The sequence below is a fragment of the Cephus cinctus genome, unplaced genomic scaffold (assembly GCF_000341935.2).
Source record: "Cephus cinctus unplaced genomic scaffold, Ccin1 Ccin1_scaffold0692, whole genome shotgun sequence".
Classification (NCBI taxonomy): Eukaryota; Metazoa; Arthropoda; class Insecta; order Hymenoptera; family Cephidae; genus Cephus; species Cephus cinctus.
In genome coordinates, this window is record NW_014333315.1 from 58274 (window position 1) to 82271 (window position 23998).

At 41.0% G+C, this 23998-nt stretch overlaps 1 protein-coding gene and 1 long non-coding RNA gene across 8 annotated transcripts; one reads left to right on the top strand and one right to left on the bottom strand.

Moving 5' to 3' along the window:
* The first annotated feature begins 959 nt into the window (after positions 1 to 959).
* LOC107269955 lies at positions 960 to 5857 on the top strand. Of its 4 annotated transcripts, none has more exons than XR_003060349.1 (6): positions 960 to 1602; positions 1680 to 1736; positions 1824 to 2071; positions 2138 to 2405; positions 2495 to 2754; positions 5693 to 5857. XR_003060349.1 is itself a non-coding variant. In XM_025087332.1 (4 exons), the coding sequence occupies exons 1-4, from the start codon at positions 1598 to 1600 to the stop codon at positions 5694 to 5696; spliced, it is 321 nt and encodes a 106-aa protein (XP_024943100.1). In that variant the 5' UTR covers positions 960 to 1597; the 3' UTR covers positions 5697 to 5857. The 4 variants fall into 4 exon arrangements, 1 of the variants encoding a protein (XP_024943100.1); XR_003060350.1 differs by having other exon boundaries at positions 1696 to 1736; XR_001538190.2 differs by having other exon boundaries at positions 960 to 1736.
* Positions 1964 to 23602, bottom strand: LOC107269956. Of its 4 annotated transcripts, none has more exons than XR_003060352.1 (3): positions 22121 to 23602; positions 2260 to 2602; positions 1964 to 2171 (listed from the first exon to the last, which is right to left on the bottom strand). It is a non-coding gene; the product is annotated as an uncharacterized LOC107269956 (long non-coding RNA). The 4 variants fall into 4 exon arrangements; XR_003060353.1 differs by lacking the exon at positions 22121 to 23602 and adding an exon at positions 7125 to 7627; XR_001538191.2 differs by lacking the exon at positions 22121 to 23602 and adding an exon at positions 4724 to 4901.
* Positions 23603 to 23998: the final 396 nt, after the last annotated feature.

Below are 23998 nucleotides of genomic sequence, written 5' to 3' on the forward strand. Positions count from 1 at the left end.
ATATACGAGGAAGAGCAACATTGTAATTTGTCATGAAAAAATGTTCCCTCGCTGGGCGTACGGGAAGCCCTCCTTGCAATTTATCGACAAATTTCACTCCGCTGCTCGATACGACGGCTATTTACTCCGGTGTGTAAATTTACGGGATACTCTTGAACAATTTGGATTTGCTGGTGATCGTTATGGGCAGCTTTATTTAGCGTTTAATAATTGCGCCAGGACCTAGGTTTCATTTGCAGGAACAATTTGGGGGAGCCGGTAGCACAGACAGTAAAACCAGAAGCAATCACTTGGAGTTGTCAAAATTGTCCGTATATCATCGAACGGACGTAAAAGGTATAACGATGGACCACAAAAATACTATAGGACCGTTAGAAATTACACGTTTTAATTTTATTCAATATACTTGATGTCGGCTAACAAAGGGACTGCCGATTTTCCTCGAACAATTTTTAAAATAAGTTTCTGACGCGAAACCTGGTTCAAACGCCTTAGGAAGATCGTTAAAACTCAAAAGTGACATCATCGCCCAAACCGGATATCGAATACCGTAAGAACCAGACAGTCTCTTGCATGGACGTTACCGACTCGACATAGGGTCTCAGAAAGAGAACTCAAAGCCAAAAGTATTCGTATAAGGCTTTTTCGCAACCATACGTTTCGAGCCGAGCCAAAGACAATACCCCACGAGAGAATAGCAATCGTAACCTTCTTTGGTAGCAGATGCCCTTTACACCCACATTCAGCATTATTGCACCTGCCAACTGACTCTATGTGGATTCCGTGGGTGGAAGCGACTAAGCCTCCATAACCGCATAACCCAAGAGCGTACACATAAGCACGTCGATCGATAACGAAAAAGATAAATTCAACTCCTCTGCACTTTATAGGAAGCGTGGAGCCATTACGCCGTCATTACTGCATCGAGTAAGTTTTATATTAAACTAGTAAAAGTCGATAACCATATCGTTAGGAAGTAGCGAGCATCAACTTTGATTGGTATCGAAAACTCTTCGTTACTCGTAAACGCTCTATATCAATTATTTCCTCATTTTATACCGGAACACGACGCCAATCTCCGGCATCATTTCATTCACCATTATTGCAATTGGTAAGCGTGATACGATCTTGCGAAAGGACATGGATCAAAACTTCACGTAACTAGGTTATGTACGGTGAATCAGATGTCGTATGACTGGCTTGATAAACGTGTTAAAAGATCTACGTTAAACTACCAAATTCTAACCTCAAATATTTCAATCGTTCAAACCGAGACCTGTTCTTATCACTGCAGCATTGACGCTCGCGCCATTAGGATTTCAACAGAGGTTTATCTCGCATTTAGAATCTTCACGTGAGCACTGCACGGTTATTAGTTAGCGGATAGTTAGAGACGGTCGGAGGCCAAGCTAATCTAGAGGAACCTTGGGATCTCACCCACACGCGTTTATCGTCAGCGAGACGCTAATATCATACCGGTGACTATATATATGTACATACGTATACGTGGTTCCACACAATTACGTTAAAGTACTGTGAGTTTCAGTCGAAGCTGCAGAAACGTCTGTGAAACGATTCGTTTTATTTTGCAGACACTATGAAGTGTGTAAAAAGATTGATTTAAATTAATTTTTTAAATATATCTATGAGTGCTGTCATTAATATTATTTAGAAAAAAGATACTTTCAATTTTAGCGAACAAAGGCATTCAACGTCTGAAGAAAGTGTGTTCTTCTGTGAGTCCTTTTTTTATTTTTATTTGCCAATTTGAAGTGCCATGTTGTAAGAGGAACTTGTAATTCTCTTAAACGTATCTTTGACAGCTTTTAATTTTCTTCTGGTTGGATCAACTGGTACGCGAAGGTAAAGACGACACAAGCTCTGGCATAAGCGCGTGCCATGCAACCGACACGACTTACGCAAACGTAAACGCGACCTTCGACGTCGTCTGTGCCCAACATGTGTGTACTAACCATCTACTAACCAGGTTGGCCAACTTCATTCGCATTCGTCTCGACTGCCATCGTTCTAACCTTCTTGCGCCGGATGATTGCACAAATGCACGACAGAAGTGAGTTGGACAAGGGTTCTTCTTTTTTCGTTATACACATCTTTCCTTATTTTCTTGCCTCCTTAGTTCTCGTAACAAAGTCACGAGAAACTGCGCTTCACTATGAAGAGGTAAAACGAATTGAGTATACGGGCTAAGAAGGCTGAAGAAGAGGTCTGAATATTTACGGATGAACAAGTCTGACTTACCTGCGACTAGAATTCTCAATTACAGCTCACACCTGACATTTCAACACTCCTGAGCAATGTATAAGGTCCCAGTAATTTAACCTGAATAATCGTTATAGCTCAATGCCAAGAAAAAGAGATAAAGTCTGTACCCAGGTGAATCGAAGGTATAAAATGAAAACGACGATAACGATTTCATCAATGAAATTGATTAGATTTGTAGAGACTCGTCCTTTATTAATTTCATAACCTTTAGGTCCCTCAGCGTTGAAAAGATTTTCAAGCCATGCTCGGGGGATCATGAAAATCCAGGATACCGCTGTAGATTGAGTCTTCTACTTATTCCGTTAGATGGCTTTACTCCCTGCAATAAGACAAGTGAGCATCGAGTCAAAGCAGTGTATAAGATGAAAAACAACGCGGGTCTACGAAACAAGACGCCACCGTAGCGACAGTAGCGCCACTAGCGGCTCGACCATGAATTAAAGAGATCAATCGAACCCTCCAGACTAGAAGGTGAGAATTAGAACTGTTTATCGACTAATTTTCCGTTTCGATATATGCTCGACGTCATTTCACGAAGCAATGATTAACAAGCACAATGACGTGCCTCGTAGGCTGTCCTAAGAACAAAGAGTGAAAAACAAAAGGGCAGGTATACAAGTAAATGGCACCGGGGCCACACAGTGTACCGGGGTACCGTCCTCAAACTTTTGTTACGCTGACGCTTCAAAAGCTCGCGCAAACTCTTCTCGAGTAATGGAGGAAATATTTGTATTTTTCTTTCATTTATCTCTCTACGCCTTTTCCAATCTCTCTTTACTCGCATGTTTCTCTATGCAAGACCATCTAGCTCATACACGTAGCATCCAGCTCCCTCCTCCCAGTCCCACATATGGCATAAAACGAAGCCCTCGCCTTCCTATCCCGAGGCTTATTGCGTTCCATAACGGGAGAATATCTATCCGCTGCGAAAAGGCCGTAATTGCCGTATGCGGTGCGATATTGCAAATAGGAGAAGCAGGATAATTAATACCTACGGGAGTCCCTCCTACGTCTTTTTCTTGACCCTCGTCCTTTTCAGGTATATGCACATATACGTATTCTCTTTGCATCATCTGTAATTACTATTACAATCCACGCGCTACTACGGCTCTCGCCATTGATTTCTTCTTTCCATCTTAATATTCCATCCTCTTCCTCGACCCTTTTTTCTTCTTGGAACTCCCCGAAGAACTTTGGACAGCCCATTTGCCAATGGCGGTCATATCTTTCTTCTATTCCATTTTTTTTTCTCGTTAACCCAACTCTTATGGATACGTGTCGGTTCCGACCTTTATATGTATACATATGCCTGTACCATGGTAATCATATGTCATACTCCCGTTTCCAAAGTTACTACTAATTTCCTGGCAGCGGCTGGGTGCTGCTCTATTTTAAGAAAGCCAGCAAAACTCCAATTCATTAATGTGCCGGGAACGTCTTCAAATTTCTGTGGAGAAAATAAATAGCAACATAACGCGTCCTTCCTGCTAACTCATGTAATACATTGGGACATGCGTATAAAAGCCCACGCAGACGTATAGTTACATATAGACATTGTGAGTACACGTGATCAAGCTCTTCCTTTCGATTTTCAAATTGATAGGATCTGTTTCATCCTATACTAACCTCAGTATTATCATTGAATTATTTTGCCAATTCAAAAGTCTCATACCGGTCACTTATAGCGAGTGTAACGAGGCATCTCCAGTTACGTAAAACTAATCGGTACTGACAGCAGTCATCGTAAAGACAAAAATACCAGTAATACAACTTCAAGTTTTCATCATTGCACTGTTGCTAATGGCATTTCAAATCTTTCTTGCGTATAATCAAGTGAAATCCAACCGAGAGACCCAGTTCTTCGCTCGAGTAGTTAACTTTATCCAACTTCGTCAAATGGACGGTATAGGTATACCATACTAGAAGTTATCAACTTTTCCGTTTCCGCGCTGCGATCGCGCTGTCGTTTATAGAGAATGTCAATAAAATTATATTGACATTCTTTTTATCTTTACATAGTACACCTGGATCTTGCAATATAACCTTATTCCGGAGTTATACAGCCATGCAAGAGTCATACAGCAATGGACGTACGAATTAACGAATTCTCAAGGTATCGCGTAGGAATTCAGGATTGTGCCGGGAATTCGGCTTCGTTGTATACCTTCCCAGAAAGAGTCCTTGAAATCCATTCCACAGGCATCCCTCTTCGTTCTTGCTGCTACGTGCGTCTAAATGACATCATATGTGTATATATAAGCAGCTCGTGAAAAGTTTAACAAACTGACGTGGGGATACGTAGATAGGAATAAGTGTCAGGGTTGAAATATATGCGCAACGAAGAAGTTTAACAGTTTACGAGTAGTACGCGCGGAACACGCTACTGAAATGGTTTGTAAATCCCGAGACATTTACAGAGTATCTATACCTGCTTACCCACCGTCGGTAACAACGTTCCAGTGTCATTCCTGTCGGCTGTTGGCTCCTCATAGTTAGCCCCTCATGTATAACGGATTTGAATTATTTTTTTGCAATCGTTTGTAGGCGTTTGATATTGCATCTACGACGTTTGACAGTTCAATATTTATTTATAATATTAAAATTAATTTTCTAGGAAATTTTTCTTTAGGTTAGCCCCTCTTTCAAATATTTTATAACCAAATCGCTTTTTGCTCATATGCAATCACTTGTAGGTGCTTCATATCTCATCGATGATATGAAATAATTGATTCTTTAATCGTAAATAATGAAAGAAATTGTATCTAGGGAATTCCATAAACAGCACTTAGCGCGCATGAGTGGGGACTTCAATATATTAGATAAATCGTACACATTTTACACGCACGGACGTGTATCTTAATTATATTACTAAACATTGTAAACCGAGGTATCAAATATTTATTAGTGCTCTTTTCTTAGTTCTGAAACATTTACAATTGTACAGTTTAGTGTTCACTAAATTGTATAATTAACTGGATGATCATAAAGAAAGGTGGAGCATTACTCTTAGGGTTATATAAAAAATGCAAACGAATAATTATATGGCATATATCATTATAGTGAAAATTATATTAATGAATTCCTTATCATGTGCTCCTTAAGAAAAAAGGAGTGTTCAGAAAGTGCACACACAAAACGGCGTACAATAAATTGTTCTCCTTAAATTGCCAACATTGAAAGAATTATGAGTTGTCCAACGTAAAAGGTCATTCGATTGTTTGCCAGTGTTGCGAAGAACCACTGTATTCAATAGTCTTTACCTTGGATTTTAGCATTTCATTAAAGAATTTATACCAATCCTTAAAGATGCTTCATTGGAATTCTGTACCAATATAAGTCAGTTATTATTTAGATTTTAAAAATTTGTAATCTTTTTTTCTATAGTAGTACTCTTCCTTCTGCTTTTTAGGTGACTGTATACATTACCTCTGGACACAGATATCTCTTCTGGCAAAGAAAAAAGCAAAATTGAAGGTGCTTAGGGAGAAGTCTAATATAATGTAACATAAGAGTTTGCAGAAGATGTTTATCTTTGTTGTACAATCATATTATTAATAAATACTATAAATACATACCTATCCGAGTATACTTCGAAGTACTAGAATAAACGAAATATGTATTTACAATAGTGATGGAGATAACAGCATTTATGTAGAGACAAAGGCAACGTTCGATTCACGTTAAGCATTCAAAAAATAGTAACCATTTTTCGATAAAAATTGATTGTACATATTTATCTGTTGTTTGAGCATCCATTTCTGTAAGAAAATACAAATTATGCATGACACTGTACGCTATGTGTATCAAGTTCAATAAATAAAATTATCAATAAATAAATTAAAAATTACCTTTTGAATAAGAAAACCGAGAACAGCTTGCACAGTCTTTTCTTCTCTGTAGATAATAACTGCTTCAAACTCTACCTCAATATCACCAGCATTCAGAAGAGATTCAAAATTTGTGCTGACACAATTATCACCATCGTCATCTAAAAGCTCATCATGCCTGTCCCGATTTGAGAACAATTTCTGGCAAATTTCAACTTCAGATATCTGTAATTTTTCATCACTCTATCAATGTTGGCAATTTAAAAGGAAAGCAATTGTACGCCGTTTTGTGTATGCACTTTTTGAACACGTTTTTTTTTGTTTCCTAAGGAGCACTTGATAACGAAATCATTAATCTAATATAATCTTCACTATAATGATATGCCATATAATTAAGATACAGATAAGTACGTGTACAATGTGATTTATCTGACATATTGAAGTCCCCACGCATGCGCGCTAGCTGCTGTTTATGGAATTCACTAGATAAAATTTCTTTCATTGTTTACGTTAAAAGAATCAATTATTTCATATCGTCAAGGACATACGAAGCACCTACAAACGATTGCATATGAGCAAAAAGCGATTAGGTAATAAAATATTTAAATGAGGGGCTAACCTAAAGAAGAATTCCCTAGAAAATTAATTTTAATATAATAAATAAATGATGGACTATCAAACGTCATGGATGCAGTATCAACACCTACAAAAGACATACAAATGATTGCAAAAAAAATCAATCAAATCCGTTCTAGATGAGGGGCCAGCTGCGTGGAGCCTGGGCCGTCGCCTAGATGTGCCCGGAAGTTAATATGAAACGTTATAGAAATTTTTAACTTCTTCTTTATGTCCTATAAAGAAAATACAATTCACTTTGAACTTCGAACGCACGTATAATAATCGTTTAGGAATTGAAATTACGTGAATCCCAGTAGATTATATAAAGGATGCAACCGGCGTACACGTTTGTCCTCGCCGCGATTTATCTAGTAACGTTATTACGTGTACGTGTACCTGTGCGCATGCGCAAATCTTATGAGCCGTCCTACGCGCAATTACGCGATTCTAATTATTATCGACGTCCTTAGGTGCCGGGTGATGTCACTCTCATCCGGGATCGTGGCACGTAGGTCTTCGCGAATAATGGCAGGCTACACACTGCACACTTACTTTCAGAATGGCATTCAGGAGTTTATCGCAATACACACGATACACGATCATGAAAAATGATTGAAAGATAGACGCTGTTGTGACGTTGAGAATGCTTGGAAACAGCAAAAAAGGAAATAAAGGAACGTGTCTTGACATAAATTCTATGATTTGATGTTCAGACGGCGAATCTTTTGGATACAATAATACTGCAGATACTCCCTAAAGTCAAATATCTACCCTACATAAACCTCGAGTCTTCGCCGAGTGTCCAAACTGGATAATCGAAAGGCAGTAGTAGGTACAGTACTGTACAGATACGACAGTATGGTTTAACCTACAATATGTATACATATATATATACAAACGCAAGAGCGCGTATACATACCTTATAGCACAGAATCAGTATCGGACTGTATCCATAATCTAGTCTACGCTCTATACTCTATACGTATAGTCTATGGTCTATCTAGCACAGCGACCCTATACGAATCTAAATATGTATATCTATAATTCGGCGCTCGAGCACGAAGCGTATAAGATTCAAGGAGGCAGAGCAGAAAGGGTAGTGCGGCATTTTGAGGGAGAAACCGATCGATCCAGGCCTCTCGCCCCCAGGAGTATGCGAATAAAACATGGAAGAGGCAAAAAGAGACGTCGAACCGAATGCTAGCAGGTTCTGCCAATTTCGTGGTACAAAGATTCACACGATGTTCGTGGGACTGCTACGTTCCTTGATCATGGCTACTGGCTGACCCTGATGAAGCTGACGACGCTGATGAGAAAAGCTTATAAAAAGAGAAAAGCTAATAAATGCAAAAGCAAATCCCGACTATTTGGAAAAAACTTGATAAACACGAATGTGTTGGAGTGGCCCACGAGCAGATTCTGCGCTCTGGCTCTCCGGGCTTGTTGGACACAATGGCAGCTCAAGGCTGAAACCCCTTTCCGTTACGTAACGCACAACGCGCACGAGGGGAAGCACGCACGTATATTCACGCACACATATTTATACATATATATGTCCAACAGCGGATATTTATGCGCCCGTATAAAACGCCGATTGAGTATCATTACGCGAGTTTTCGTGGCTGATAAAAAGGTGGAGAAGAATATGAGAAATCAGTACGAAAGATGAAAACTTACTGTGAATTAAAGTCAGCTCGCAACGTTAGGTCTTACGACCTAAAACTAATTTGGATATTTTGAAAAATATATGTACCAGTATACAATAATATATATACAGGGTGTTCATTATGAAACGCACTGTAGTAACACCGTTGCATTCCTTGTCAAGTTCTAAGGAATACGTGTATTTTGATTTTTTATTTCATGTATCAAAGTTTCGAGATAATCAAGGTTGAAGTTGCAGTAATGCCACCAATTTAGAACGCGTTTAAACGGAGCATAGATGACGTCGCGAGTCAGCCCACAAGGCCTGCTTACACTAGGCCGATAACACTAAGAGTATCGTCCCTTGTATCTTACTCAATTACATGCAGATAAACAGGGACACTACGACGATAATCTTAGTGTTATTGGCCTAGGGCAAGCAGGCCTTGCGGGCTGGCTCGCGACGTCATCTACGCTCCGTTTAAACGCGTTTTGATTGGTCGCATTACTGCAACTTCAACCTTGATTATCTCGAAACTTTGATACATGAAATAAAAAATCAAAATACACGTATTCCTTAGAACTTGACAAGGAATGCAACGGTGTTACTACAGTGCGTTTCATAATGAACACCCTGTATATATATTATTGTATACTGGTACATATATTTTTCAAAATATCCAAATTAGTTTTAGGTCGTAAGACCTAACGTTGCGAGCTGACTTTAATTCACAGTATATATATCGAAGTATACGGAAATATATCCCAATAAAATCCTATATCTTGCTCGAATTTCGATATTCGCAAGCTCGTCAAATGAACGCGTCCGTTACGCACGCGTTTACCTTATCGCCGCTCGAAATGAAACCACTGTACACTACGCGTGGTAATCACGTGCGAAAGCGGAAGCCGAAACTACGGTTTCCGGGTGGAAACGTCCAGACTGTACGGTCGTACGGCTGAAGTGTGCGTATGTACAGGATGGCTGATATACGTATACATATAGTTTCTCTGTGTCCATTTGCATGGCTACAATTCGTAATGCTAACGAGGACCAGAATCGGTTATCGTTCTGCCATACGGGAAAGATACCAATTTGGCACGCGGCTATGGAAATACTGCGCGTGGTGCGTTTAATAAAAATAACACAGTACGAATTCTATTGTGCTTTAGCTGGTAGCATATTCCTATGAAAAAGTCTTGAGCGCGACTTAATGTTCAACAAAGCGAGGGACCCCCTCGACCCGGTTCATAGTATCGTTGTTGGAATGTAGGCCAGCAGTAGGCACACACGGGACATGTATTATGTACATGGCCGACTTTGTAAGGGCATTGTTTGTATCAATATGAGTTTTATATATATGCATAGTAGTATAGCATACAAATAGTAAAGGTCGTATTATCACGTGCGAATTCATTTGAAAATTGTGAATTTTTGCCTGTAATCAGTTAAATGTATCTAGCGATGCTCTGACAATAATTCGAATATTTATTTCCGGTCGGTCTCATAATTTATGACATGCACATCCCGTGGATATTTGAAAGGAATGACGTTTGAATAAACTTCGGGATGATCTTGATAGAAAAAAGAATTGTCCCAATACTTCATCGACATGGTGCCTTCTGGGTAACTTTTTAACTGACAGTTGGCTACCGTGTATACGTTACAACGTACACTCTGTCTATATATAGAGAGAGGATTTTCAATAGCGAGTCTATCGCACGCGAAGCACTCAACGTCGGGTAGATATCTGAGTCTTATCTTTTGCAGAGTCTCTTACGGGGCCCCTGGATTACGCAACGAATTCTTTAGCGCCTTCAAATCATTCCGTAGTAGTTACAAGACGATAAATTTAATTTTATGAGTTCTCCAATTAGAAAAGGCGCAAGAAATAATTGTTGAGAAGGTGCGATTGGAATGAAAATAAAATTGTTTTCGACATTGACCAAGCTTTACACTTTTTTTTTAACGCTCACACGTTAGCTTTTCTCGCTCGCGTTACAACCAGGAAAAATGTTCGTAGAAGTAGGACTGCTTGAAAAATAAATGAAAAGTTTCTCTACACCCTCGCAATCTTCTACGACAGCTGCTGAGACCTTCGGTTGTCCCCAGCAAGGAATACACGTAGTGTGCAGAAAGTTTTGCTAATACCGCGACTACGACGATAAGTAAAATAAAAAGGAGAACACGACACACAGTGCAGAAGAAGATAGCGAGAAAGTCTTCAATAAGAGGTAGACGAGGCTTTGAAGTATCTCGAGACCGTGTCCCAGCCTTATCGCGTGTACCGAAATGCAAAGTCGACTCATTCGTACAGCAAAAAGTGCGACGGAAGTGAAAACAGAGAAGCTAGCGTAATCTTGTTTCGCGTATATCGTTTTATAAGTCAAAGAAATTTTTAACCTTACTTATTTTTACATGCACGTATACCGTACATGCCAATTCCAATAACGTATATTACCTTGCATACTATAATTTCATATACGCTTGCACATTTTTCTGCTGTGTTATAGATATAATGAATAGACAGATAAAGAGATAAGTAAGTGGGTACGGATAAAGATTCATAAATAGATAACAGGTAATCTACTAAAGTCAATCCTATCGGTAATAGCCGATGACATTTAATCACCTGACCAGTTCACTCTGTTAAAGCAGCTCGAAAAATCTCAGACCAAATAATAATATACTCCGATAACCTTATGTATACACATATTTGCCATCTGCATGACATTGTGTAAAACGTTATAGAAGCTGATTACGAAACAATAGTACGAACAGCTGCAACTACGTCCGATGATTTTACACAGGACAAACATATATTTCAGTGTATACGCTATACGCAACCCATTGAAATACAGAAACGTATTGAAATTCAAAATATAGCACTGCTACTACTGCCTACTACCATGGTATCCTAGGTCCATGGCATTAAATAAAAGTGTACGCACTGCAAACAGAATCCTCGTGTCTTATATATAATATGTATAAGAAGCTACACCGATTATACGTAATGCACGGTGCATTGTGTATTCACTAGAAATTTCATGAATGCACCGCGTAAACTTTTGCGAATTATAAATAAAGTCCTAGTAGGATAGAATTCCTAAAAGGGATCAGTATAAAAAATATTTACAAAGTAGGCAGAAATCGATTATTCGCAAATTTTTAGCAAATGGTTAGAAAGTAAGTAAAGGGAAGAGATAAAACGTGAAAACTTAAAGATTTCCTGAAAATTCCTCACCGACACTTATACCTTGACGCACGCATCGCGTTGGACTTTCTATTCGCCTAAGCTTATAGCATCAGGGTAATTTCCAGAAATGCAATTTCTGTAATGGACTCGCACAGCAGGTCTGGGTGGGTCTTAGTATGCAGCGTGTGTACCTAACGTGAATACACGTACCTAGACGGCCGTTTGCTCCCTATATGGAATGGGATACAGTGTATATATATATATATATATATGTATATAACCGGCCAGTAAATATATGTATATTCATATCAGTATGTATACAGTACCGTACGATACGACATATAGGTGAACGTGTATATATATATATATATACATGAACGCATCGTAAAACTAAGCTACAGTCGAATTCAACTTAAGGACCGTTTACGTTGCGGAACGTAAGTAAAATGCAAAGAGCGCATGTGCAGTGACATACATACATAGATCCCCCCTCGTACCACAAACTGGGCCACCAGGCGCGACTGTCATCCAAATTCGGAGAACTAGCTGCTAGTTGGACACCCTCGAGGAAATATACGTAGTTCCTGGGCGGAGTCGACGCGCGAAAATAGAGACGACCCTGGACTACGTACTTTTCTAGCTTAGGTATATTCGGGTCATATTAACTGCGAATGATTCATGAGCTTGCAAATACCTTTATAAAGATCGAGTCGTCGATATACATGTATACATAAGACTACTTGATTTTGTACCAATGATTTATAATGACTGTTTTATGTTTAATCGGAAACCACCTGATTCATTCACGCATGAGATTAAAACTAAGCTCAGGTATAATTCATTCGTTTCCATACGACACGCGTGTATCAGTAGCAAAATGAAATCTCTGGGATCGACGGGTCGCTCGATTATTCCTGATGATGGCCGACGACACCATTGAGCACGGGGCAATGTTCACCTGTTCCTAGCATTCATGATAGGTGTGTATAGGCGCTTAATGGCGAGCGTCATCGATCAGCAATAAAACAAAGGATAGTCGTTCGTTAATGACGTGGATGATCATCCAGAGAAATAAAGGAGGTTACCGAGGGTACAGACGGAGGTCGGGGAGTGACACTGGCAGTGAGGAGGATCAATCGTCGAGGTTAAGCAGGAAAATGACGGCAAGGACGGTGGATCGTTAGGAGAGATTTTCCTGGGGTGGTATCCCAGGATCCCTTCTCGTTAAGGGGATACCAGGGGAACCCGGGCTGGTAAGAGACCTTGGAAACGGAAATGGATCCCGCGGGGGTAACGTGGGTTCCTTAGCGGGTGTGTCCACGTGAAACGGAGATGACGGGAGCGTGTCCCATGACGTCATCGGCGCATAATAGCACATCGAGACTCTGTCTGGCAGCGTCGTACATACGTTGGCTACGATGCAATGCCTGCAGAACCGACGGACGGATAGAGGCGGACGAGAGCGCGTTTCGTTCCCATGGCTCGTGGAGCGCGTAGCTCAGGCTTCTCCCTTTCGCACCCTTCCTACTTCCTAGAAGGACTCCGTACCACACCATAGAGCAGGGCTTCTGGCATCCTTTGGCAGGCGAAAGAGGGAGGATCGTAGCTCCGCTTGGGGAAACGCGATGAACAGAGTGGTGAAGCGAGTGAGAGGAGGGGATCGGTGGGATGAGAGAGAGAGAGAGAGAGAGAGAGAGAGAGAGAGAGAGAGAGAGAGAGAGAGCAGAGGAGCAGAGAGGGAAGTCCTAGGCGAGGGTGAAGGAGGGGAGCGAGGGATAGAGGAGCGAGAGAGCGAGAACGTGGAGGAGGCGGAAGGGAAGACAAGGAGGACTCTGTTCTCTCACGCCGTCCGGCGTCTCTCGCTCTTGCGTGCGGAGATAAGTCGCTCTCTTGGACTTACGTAAGAGATGACTGGCTATTCGAGGGATCAAGGCGAACCGGTACCACTAGCACTGACACACATGTCGCATGGCCCCAGCTAGCCTGCCAAACTGCCAGTGCCACGCCGGAAACGACGCCTCTCGCCTCCTCCGCCAACACGATTCCATCCAGACCCTCGAAACCTCGAGGAACATCCCTCGCCTGTAGGTACCCCGCTTAGTATCCCTTCCAGCCTGTCCACGAAGGCATGCTTAGTTTCCCTAACTGTAACCGAAATCGAACGTGCCAGGGAAACACGGCTACTGGACTGTCCGATCGAACGATCCGATTTTCCAGGGCGCTGCACGTGACTCGCGAGCCACAGACGTCTTCGAGCATTCTAATCTGAACTCACCTTTATGTAGCTTTCACTCGAGAGAGATCATGGGGAACGTAGCCGACGACCGCGAAAACTGGCCAGCACAATGGATACCAGACGTTAATACATAACCAGTTCTCCGGCGTATAATCTCTTCCTGCACCTAAATCATCCGGCGCGCATTACTTGGATTCGATCGGAAAACCTCCAAGAGACCGGTTGGCCTTGTGTCTCTTTTGCAGGTAGCGTCCGTAAGATTATAGGCAAGAAAGTCGCATCCAGCGGCTTTGTCTTATGCCGAAAGGTTATGGGAACTTTGAAATCGGATAAAGTCATATGGATTACTTAACGTCATATCCAGATTGCACTTATGCAAGTAGGTATACGTCAATGTTACGATACCCGTGAAGAACGTGCCCTCGGGTTATTATAACTTTGATTATATTTTCAATCCATTCCATGGTATCGTATTCAAACGTAGCTCGTACGACATGATCCCTTCCGAGCCGGAAGTCAATACCTTCTGTATTCCATGGATCCGGAGGTAATTTCCGTAAGATGGTAACGGTAAAGAAAAGTTATCCCTGCGAGGTGGAACGACAACGATTGCCAGAAGAGAAATGAGGATGATGAATTTTTCCTCGTGTTGTGGCGTTCGATCCTCGTCCTTGGCGTGTCCTTGGCGTGCTACTCGAACGTTTGCGTCTCCGGGTGGGACGAACGCACCCACCCTGTGTAGGTTCAGGGCGTGGCCTACGCACCCCCGCAGGGTTCACGCTCCCGACGCCATCTTGGATATCTGGGCCGAGTGAGGGTGAAAGTTAGGGACGGATCTTCCAAAGTAGACGAGCCCACCCTATGTGACTCCCTAACCTATAACTGCCTATATATGCGCGTATATATATACGTATATAATGCATAGTTTTTCCAAGCCATTCGGTTCCCGCAAGACTTTGATTTACTCAGTTCCTGCGTCTTCCTATTTACCTTCCCGCCTGGTTCTCTGCCCAATCGTACGTAGGATATTGATTCTCTAATTACCGTCGGTTAATTGCGACTGTAATTAACGTGGAATATCGCGATGGCATCGAACAAAACTTTTTCCCTATTCTTTCAAGGCCATTCGTACAAGTACCAGCTTTCTCTGATCCTCTGGGGAAATTCCTGGGTTATATCCCCATTTCGAAAAATTAAATGACTCTTTGATCTTGTACCACCTGGAACGAGAATTAATGGTCCATAAATAGTACGGAACCGTCATTTTATCAGGCCTTCCTTTTTATTTCAATAAAATTCCTCTTCGTCTCTTGAGTACTGCCAGTTCAGCTTTTCACGATAGGACATTACGCATAGGGACGAGGGTGCTGCGCCCTGGCGGAATTTTCATGAAATTATATCCATGACTATCGCAGGCACGAAGCGCGCGACACCCGTTTGAAATCTATTGCAGAATAATGAACCGTGCGAAAAGTTGAAACTGAATATAAAAGTCACTGTGTTATCAAAAAGTTACGTTGCGCTTAACACTGTTAGACGGTGTGACCAGATACAATTTAAAATTTTACCGCATCAATATATACCTACTAGAATGCGCTTCCCTTATCCTGCGTGTACGCAGAAAATTATCAGCACGCAAAACTTTTAATTTCGCTAAACGATTTCAAACGTGCGTTATTAGCAGAGCATGCAGCACGTACGTGGGCGAGGAACCTTGCGTTGACGAGATATTATAATTAAAATATATTTCCGCTTTTTTCCACTCGAGCCTTTTATCCCTGGTATGCGTTACTCTTTTTTGCATCTACACACTGCGCGCTTAAACGGGCGTTTTCAATAATTATAAAAAAAAAACTACGAGAATGCAATTTTCATACATAAAACCGATCCTCGTTCTTTGAAAAGTAATGAAAAAAATGGTCTTTTAATTTAATAAATTCTCATTAAATTTCATAACAAGCCCTGTCACCGTGTATAAAACAAGCCAGGAGTGACCACACATGTACCCACCCTGGTGGTTTGCCAAAAATGGATGCAATAAATATAAAAATAGAATGTTCATGAAAGCCCACGAGTATTATATATGACAGGGTGTGCTAATTTAATGCCCTCCAGGAATAAAATTAATAGCTAATATACTGGATGGATACCTGCGTACATATACATATCTATGTGTGTGCACTCGCCTATCTACCTGCTGCGAAACCTTGAAAGCGATTTCGTAATAAACGCCGTCCCACAATAGAATAAATCTCAACGATCTTTACGCTGGCTTTTTACAAACTAGAAAATCTATACTACTGCACGCCAGCGGATGGACAGGTGTATTAATATCTGGTATCGCACTCGCGTATCCATTTGTTCCTTCGTTGAGATATCGAAATACCAACAAGTTTTCCAGGGCCAGCAACTGGACGTAATACCAAACTGGATGCTTCTCGATGGTATTGAGGCGTCGAAAAAAATGAGGACTAAAAATAGAAAATATATTTCGCAAACAATTTTTTTCAAAGTTATCAAGCCCCAACGATAAACCTGCCCAGGTACGTGCATTTTTCCTTAACTCCTATGCTCCTGTGTTTTATACGTATTCATACTTAACAGCAACAGAACTTGATGCGAAAAGCTCGAGAGCCGAAAATTTATGTGAAACCTATTGGCATAGATCGATAATATCATTGAGACCCAAATAAATTCTTACCAGTGATTGACACGTTACGAAAATAATGACATTGATCGTTGCAATTTAATGGCATTGAGCCCGAAATGCACCTGACGTAAATGCATCTTTACTGCCCATCAGTTCACGAGAAATACAATAATTGACACGCGTATCCTTTGCGCAACGTGAAAACACGCTACTCAACCACCAGGCCGAAAATACGATTATTCTGTGCAAAATGTGCTTACGATGTAAGTCAATGTAACAACATTAATTACGGTAAGCGTGTCCTTATTAAAGAAGGGTAATTGATGGGTCGACTTAATCGTACGAGTCGAGTGATTTCCTCGTGATCGTAAGGCAAACTTGAAATGCGATACGGAATATATATATATATATATAAAGATTATAACAAGTACCCGAAAACAAGACTTCCCGTTACAAAAATATGCAAATTCGCGTCGCATCGAAAAATCAAAAACCAGATACGCAAACAAGTTAATGATTATGTACACAGGCACGAGATACGAATATTCATGATTAGTGAGTACAAAAGTATCCGAATTCGTTGCTATATTTCAAAGCATTAATTTCTCGTAGCGCGATGTCTTCCAAAATTTTCGTTGAGACTCGACCGAGCCCATCCGCTAATTCATCGCTAATTTCAGGCTAATTCAAAACGCGGCTTGTGACGCACGAGTGACGCAATTCTCTTTGACCACAAAGCGCGAACTCATTGGTCAGAAGCATCAGCTCTATGAACACAGAGAGGAGAGGAACTTTAAAAAAAAGTTAAATTGTACAGTAACTCTCGTGTAACAGATCAGTCGCTTAGTCTACGTACGTATAAATAACTAAATACTTCAAATACGACCTCACAAAAATACTGCGAGTCTAACGATACCTGAACAACAATTATTCAGACTTATTACCACGTGCCTGAAATAATACAAAAATCCAAACTCTGACGCATTTGAAAAATAATACTACTGACATACCCGAATAATATAACCTGGTTAAGGATTCGTAACAATATGCCTTGCGATGCTACGCGTACACCTCGTTCTACACGCTACCTACATAAAACACTAGAAAAGTACGTGCAGGTATGGATAAAACAAAATTGAGCAGTTCCTCTGGTAAGGAATCGAGTATATGTATAAGCGAATGCGGCACTATGCGAAAGGGAGCCTAGATACCCAGATACGTCCGTTTCGTTGGAAAGGTTCGCTCACGAAGTGAACGGAACACAGGGATATGCATGGTTTCTTCTCTTTCAGTTCTTCAAGGCTAACCCATCCCACTTACACACTACATACTGCCGTGTCTCGCTCTTCCCCCCCTACCAAACAGCCATTCTCTATCCCTACCCCCTACCCCTTACCCCTGCACCGCAATTCCATCCCTCTTCCTGGCCTTTCTCCTCACTCCCGATCACTCTCTCTCTCTCTCTCTCTCCCTCCCTCACTCTGTCTTTCTTCCTTAACCCTCACTCTCATTCCTCTGCTTCGACCCGCGTTCTCCGCAGTGATGTCATCCATGAAGCGTTTTTGCGATACAGCATGAAGTTCACGCATGAGGAAAAAAAAAGAGACGTCTCTTCCCGTATTTCATATCGCTTGCTTCTTTTTTATATTGTATTTCCAAGGTGCAACCGAACTAGTATGGCGTATCATTACACGAGTGTGTAGCGACTTGAGATGTACGAGCAAATATTTATTGATAAACGAAGTGTGGTATTGCCTTTATGATTTTATTAAAATATTTAGCATAGTGCTATCAGCGAGTTGTACCTGTATACTGTATTAACTATTAAGATGAATGATCGATCGACCTTCAATTTTTAAAATGTACAGATTATGTAACCTTTATTCTTGGCTGGTAGAGTTATCGATAATTATTGTCTTAATGGAGAAGCTTGGTCTTTTTTTATCGTCATTCATAATCGACCCATCAGTTTTACCGTGTTATAGGACCGCACGACAATCCCTTTCGTCACGAGTGTAACGTGTGAATAATGTCGCGGCTCAACTACATTACTCGCGCGAAACGAGCAATTTCCTCATTTTACGGTTCGAACGTACGCAGCTACGGGTTCTACTCGGGTTTGTTCACTTATATTTTCATCTACGTACCGAAACGTTAAGGGTATAAAGATCGTTAGGTCGTATGCTACGTATATCTATATACAGTGGATACGGATGGATATTGATTGGACGAAAGTGAAGCTAGCACGTGATCATCTGGACATGACGAATTACCAGGAGACATCTTAGTCCGATAAGTTATAAATTAAAGTAAATTGTCTGGTAAATGGAATGGCGGGGATCGTGACTTAACGGCAAACGAAAGGTGACTTTCTTCGGTTGTTGCGGGAACAACGGAGCGTGAGATGGGAAAGTTGAAAAAAGGGAAAGGAAAAGCTAGATCGTGTCCAAGAGAAATAATTATTCTTCTATTAACTCCTATCGCAACTTTTCTTGCGTTACGTACGTGGAAAAGGGAATAATATTGTAAAGATGAAGGATATTATCTTGCTGACTTAATCGTATTAAAGTAATGGATGTCGCTATATAGTTTCAGACGACTATATATCACGAGCCATTTACATTGCGTTTTTCCAATTTTTTTTTATTTGCGAAACCCATCTATATACCTCATGGGATTAATGGTTTCTTTTTCAAATATCAATTATATGAGGTAATCATCTTTATCGTACACTGGTACAGCGTATTGTAAAATGTATTTAGATAGTGAAAGTTGAGTAACATTAAACACGTGAAGCGTTAGGAAACAGTAAATCACCGAGAAACAAGGAAATTACGTTTCTTATGATAATAATAATTCAAATGACGCTCCAAAGTGGTCAAGTATTCGCCGAGATAGCAACTCTCTATCAACTGCTGACTCTAGGCGTACCAACCAACATAAACGATAACGCCTGAAGCCAGGTATACACTAGCTACTTCGCTAAACGCATTATAATTAAAGTGATAAAACTTGTTAAGCACGCACTGATGCGTGAATGATATTTATTGAATGTAACAGCGTCATATCCAATTTGTCATTAAGTACTCCCATTTCCAATCTACCATGTCGGAGAACTCTTATCAATCAGTCGAATCCAATTCAATAGTCAATCGAATAGATGTTATTGTCATTACAAGGTAGTTCGATATTTAAATAAAATCAAAAAAGTTTAATAATTAACGCGAGATATTATTTGTCAAGTTTTACGAGTCAATAAACGAATTTCTTTCGAATTGTCATCATCAAATGTATATACGAAGAACAAAGGACAATAGACACAGCGCCGTGTTGCGCAATAAAAATAATGCCATTATCAAGAGACAACGCAGATATATTCGTCTACCAGCTGAATACCATCTACCAATATTCTCTTGTATAATTTCCAAGTTACGGAATTCGTCAGGACAATCGTTGCGTCCACAAGCCGCTGGAAATATTCGGTTTCGGTACGTGACCGCGTGGCAAAGATGGCCGCGAAGCGCTGCCTCGAGAAGATGGCGGGAGCCGGCGTCTCCGTATCCACGCTGCTAACTGCTATATGTCTGTATCTATAGTATATATTCAGTATAAAACACGTACTCGCACGATATCGCAACTATGCAAGTCACATTATATACGTTACGAAAAATCTATTGAACCAACAAGCGTGAACCTCTCAACAGTAAGATACGATACTAACGTAGCTATACGGCTCTTATAACTGTGCGTACGATCAAAGTGGTACAAGGCAAGCGAGTATTTGGCTTCCCTTTCTTCACTTAAGAACGAGTTACGACAGCTTTCCGGCCACAATACTGCCACGCAATTTATTCCTGGACAATCGGGGAAATAGGCTGAAGATACATGTTCGCGAATTCAAACGTGAAATTTGGTATATCGGAAAAATCTAACAATTATTCACCTCAACGTATCTAGTTACTAGCATTTAATGTACATCTATATAAAGAAGAAAAATATTTATTAAGGTGTAAATATATCAATAAATTGTGCTATAATATTAACAGTAATTACCTACAGTGCCAATTACTTAACAATAAAATAATATTACGATTTTTGTATCCAATTGTATCTGTAATTTCATTAGTATTTTCTATTTCCTTCTGGTTATTTTATAGCGACATATTACTGTACGATTGAACTTTCCACAATTCCACTCAAGATTGTATATCTATACAGGTTTTGCTTTGAGTAAGCGTAGAGCAGTGTGCCTGGTATCTGTCGATTACGAAAGTAAGTGGATTTAGAAAGTATAAGCAAGCAAAGTGAACGGTACCAGGTGAGCCGACAAGCTTCAAAGGTGGCACTAAGATCTAGTAAATCGATGAATCGCGAGAGCTTAACCGAGAATTTACAGGGAAAAATATTTAATCTAAAAAGAGATGTATTAAATCATATAACTACGTAAAATCATAGTCTCGTAATTCCGTCAAGTTTATCACTCAGTGACAATAATCATTAAATAATTACAAAACACGTAGATACTGATAATTCGTAAAATGTTACATCGGACATAAGAATATATGATCTATTTATTCGATGAATTTTATGCGAAATAAAATATTAAAAATTTCAATATCACGTTAACTTCATCTCAGTGACAATTCATAGCTTCGCGTACAAGATAATCGTTTTTGGAGACTGGCCAGAACTCGCTGCAGTGTTTTCCATGATCCCAGAGCCCGTAAATGCTTTACAGCTGGGGGACCACGAGTTTCACTGCTGAGCCCGAGTAGCAGACGGTTTTTTTTTAACTGCAACATCCTGCGAACGCGACGCGAAATCTTTTGTCAATTGCGCACCAATTATTCCGGCGAACTCTTGTGTCGTGACGATATGCCGTAGGGCCGATAGGAGAGAGAAAAAGACTGACTGTTACATAAATATAGCCGAGTCCATTTCTCACCCCCACTGACCCAGCGACCGAAAGACGTTGGAAAAGCTTCTCTGGTTCCAGAGGTGCTACCAGCTGCCGGCGTGTAGCTACTGCCTAGCATAATGTTAGATCACACACTAGCCCCAGCTAGAACTGCTAGCCACGGCCCGGTCACGTGATGATTGCGTCACATTTGCCCCACACTACAAGCCCCCAAGTCGCCATCTTTACCCAGTGAGACCAGCGAACACAGACGCGTACTTCTTTTGGTTTTTTGTCCCTTTGAATTTAATTTCTTTTCTTGTAAATTGCTTACTTGACGAGTTCCGTATCGCGATTGATAGTCACGCGGATGAATTCTGGATGATCGACAGAAATGATGAAAATGTTACGTATCTTTTGTCTATCGCGAATTTGCCCGGCACACCTAGCACGAGTTAACACGTATTGCCACATTTACTGTTATACATCGAGACACTTTTTGGAAGTTTTGTATGCATATTGCGGTAACAGCAGTTCAAATTAGTTGCTTAATATATAAAGTAATGATAATTAGAGCAATGTTTGTGAAAATCTAATGTGGTGTGTTCAATAAGGAATTTATAAATGATTATTGTCGGTATATTATATAAATCTGTGAAATTATCGATGGTCGAATTTAAAAAAAAAAAAAATGATCAAATTGCAAGAAGTTGAATCCATGATGAAAGTGTTTAATACATTATGAAGAAAAAAATTATAGTTACCTACCAGTAATATTTTAGGTATATGGGGCACTGTATCAGAATCAAAATTCCATGCACGTTCCGCGAGTTTGGTTTCCGTACAAGAAAGTTGAAAATGATCTTCAGTTGCGTTAAGTTACGTTAGACTTGCACTAAGAAATTTCGTACGCTATGTCCGGCACCAAAAAGATGACTGCGGGAAAAGCCGATGGCAGGACAGCGAGGACGGCTGTGAATCCGCGGAAAACTGATTAATCGGTGACCCAGTTGAAATTCAATATGGCGGCGACCGAGATGCGAACAATGCGGAAGTGCGGTCGCAAGGTTTCTCCACGCGGCACACAAACCAACTGCCAAAATTCCGGTGTACCAGGAAAACTTCACGTTTGGAATTACTGACTTTTTCCCCGCTTTGTATCGTACGCGCCAATAGAAGAGAAGCACTGTCCATCCGTCAAGAATGATTAAATATGATTAATCGTGGATATTCACAGAATCGTAGTGCCTGGCAACGTTGCCATGACGAAGATATGGTCGATGACGGCCATAATTTCCGATAAAGAAAAAAAAAAAGATATAGGCAGATAGTATTCGATTAAATAAAAGGGATCAAAAAGCGTGCGAACAGTCGAGCGGTTGGGCCATCATTCGTGGCGAACAGTTCCTCCGGAGAACTCGGAACACAGAACCGACTTCCAAGGCGGGCTGCGGTGAACGAGGATGTGTTCGTCCGCTTAGCTACCGCCGCTCTCTTGCGACCCCCACCAACGAGGCACCCGATATCGCGCACTCTCACGACAGCCCACTGCGATTGGTTCTTCGTCACTAGTCACTACCGGATTGGCCGAGAGGCTCCACGTGATGACGTACAGCAGCGCTTGTGATGAACATACGGCAACCAGTCGTACCACACGGCGGTCGAACGGGAACTGGTCGTACCACGCGCGGAAACACGCTACTTATGGTGGGAAATGGAGGGGCCCTGAACCGGGAAAATTGACGAGGGTGGGATTTCCGAAGGTAGGGGTTGCGACACGTGGGAGGTCCTCCACAGCCACTCGGTCAACGGCCACCAAATCGTGCGACATGTGCGCACTCCTCGGACTCCGCAAAGCGAGTGCATCCTCCGGAGAAGCTCGCAGAACGCCCACAGCACGTCCTCAGCTCCCTTACCCCTTCTTACAGTTCTCTTCCCCGTCACCGCCTTTCTGATCCTCCTCCACTACCACTATCACCACCTCCTTCTCTTCATCCTTTTTTAGGTGATGCGACTTCCTCCTTCCATCTTCTTTATCTCGTGGACAGACCTACCGACACTCTCACGTTCCAAGAAGTTCACGAATTTTATACTCTCCCCTACATACAAGCAACCTTTGACCCATTTTTCTATCGATTTTCCGTACGTAACTAGAACGCCCGCAATGGCTGCCAACGCGATTTCCGCCACTCCCTACACAAAGGTTTCGTAATGACCTCACACTATGACACTCCTGGACGTTACTCGCACGTATGTACACGCAACTTCCACAAAGACTCATTTTATTATCTTATCGTTATCTTCTAATTCACCCTTTCAAGTTATCAAATAAATTCTACAATTGCAGCTCGCAACCTATTATCAGCCTTCTTGTAAAACTTCCTAAAAAGAATTTCAAACAAAGAAATTCGATCTGCACGAAGCTCGATCCAACGATAAAATACTATGCGGCATAGTAACTCCGCTCACTTTACCCTGTGCATACACTCAACGAGACATAACGTCTTAAAAGACTATAATCATTCGAGAGTTCTCCATGTAATTCCTGGTCAGGAGAACTCAACTAAATATCTCATAATAAAATACGCTGCTCTAGTATACGCTAAACAAGATTATATATCCAACAATTCTTAACGTACATCCTAA

What these genes read in the sequence shown, in the direction of transcription:
- LOC107269955 (XM_025087332.1), top strand. An exon ending in TGAAGAAAGTGTGTTCTTCT is followed by an intron (nt 1,737 to 1,823) that starts GTGAGTCCTTTT and finishes TATCTTTGACAG; the next exon opens with CTTTTAATTTTCTTCTGGTT.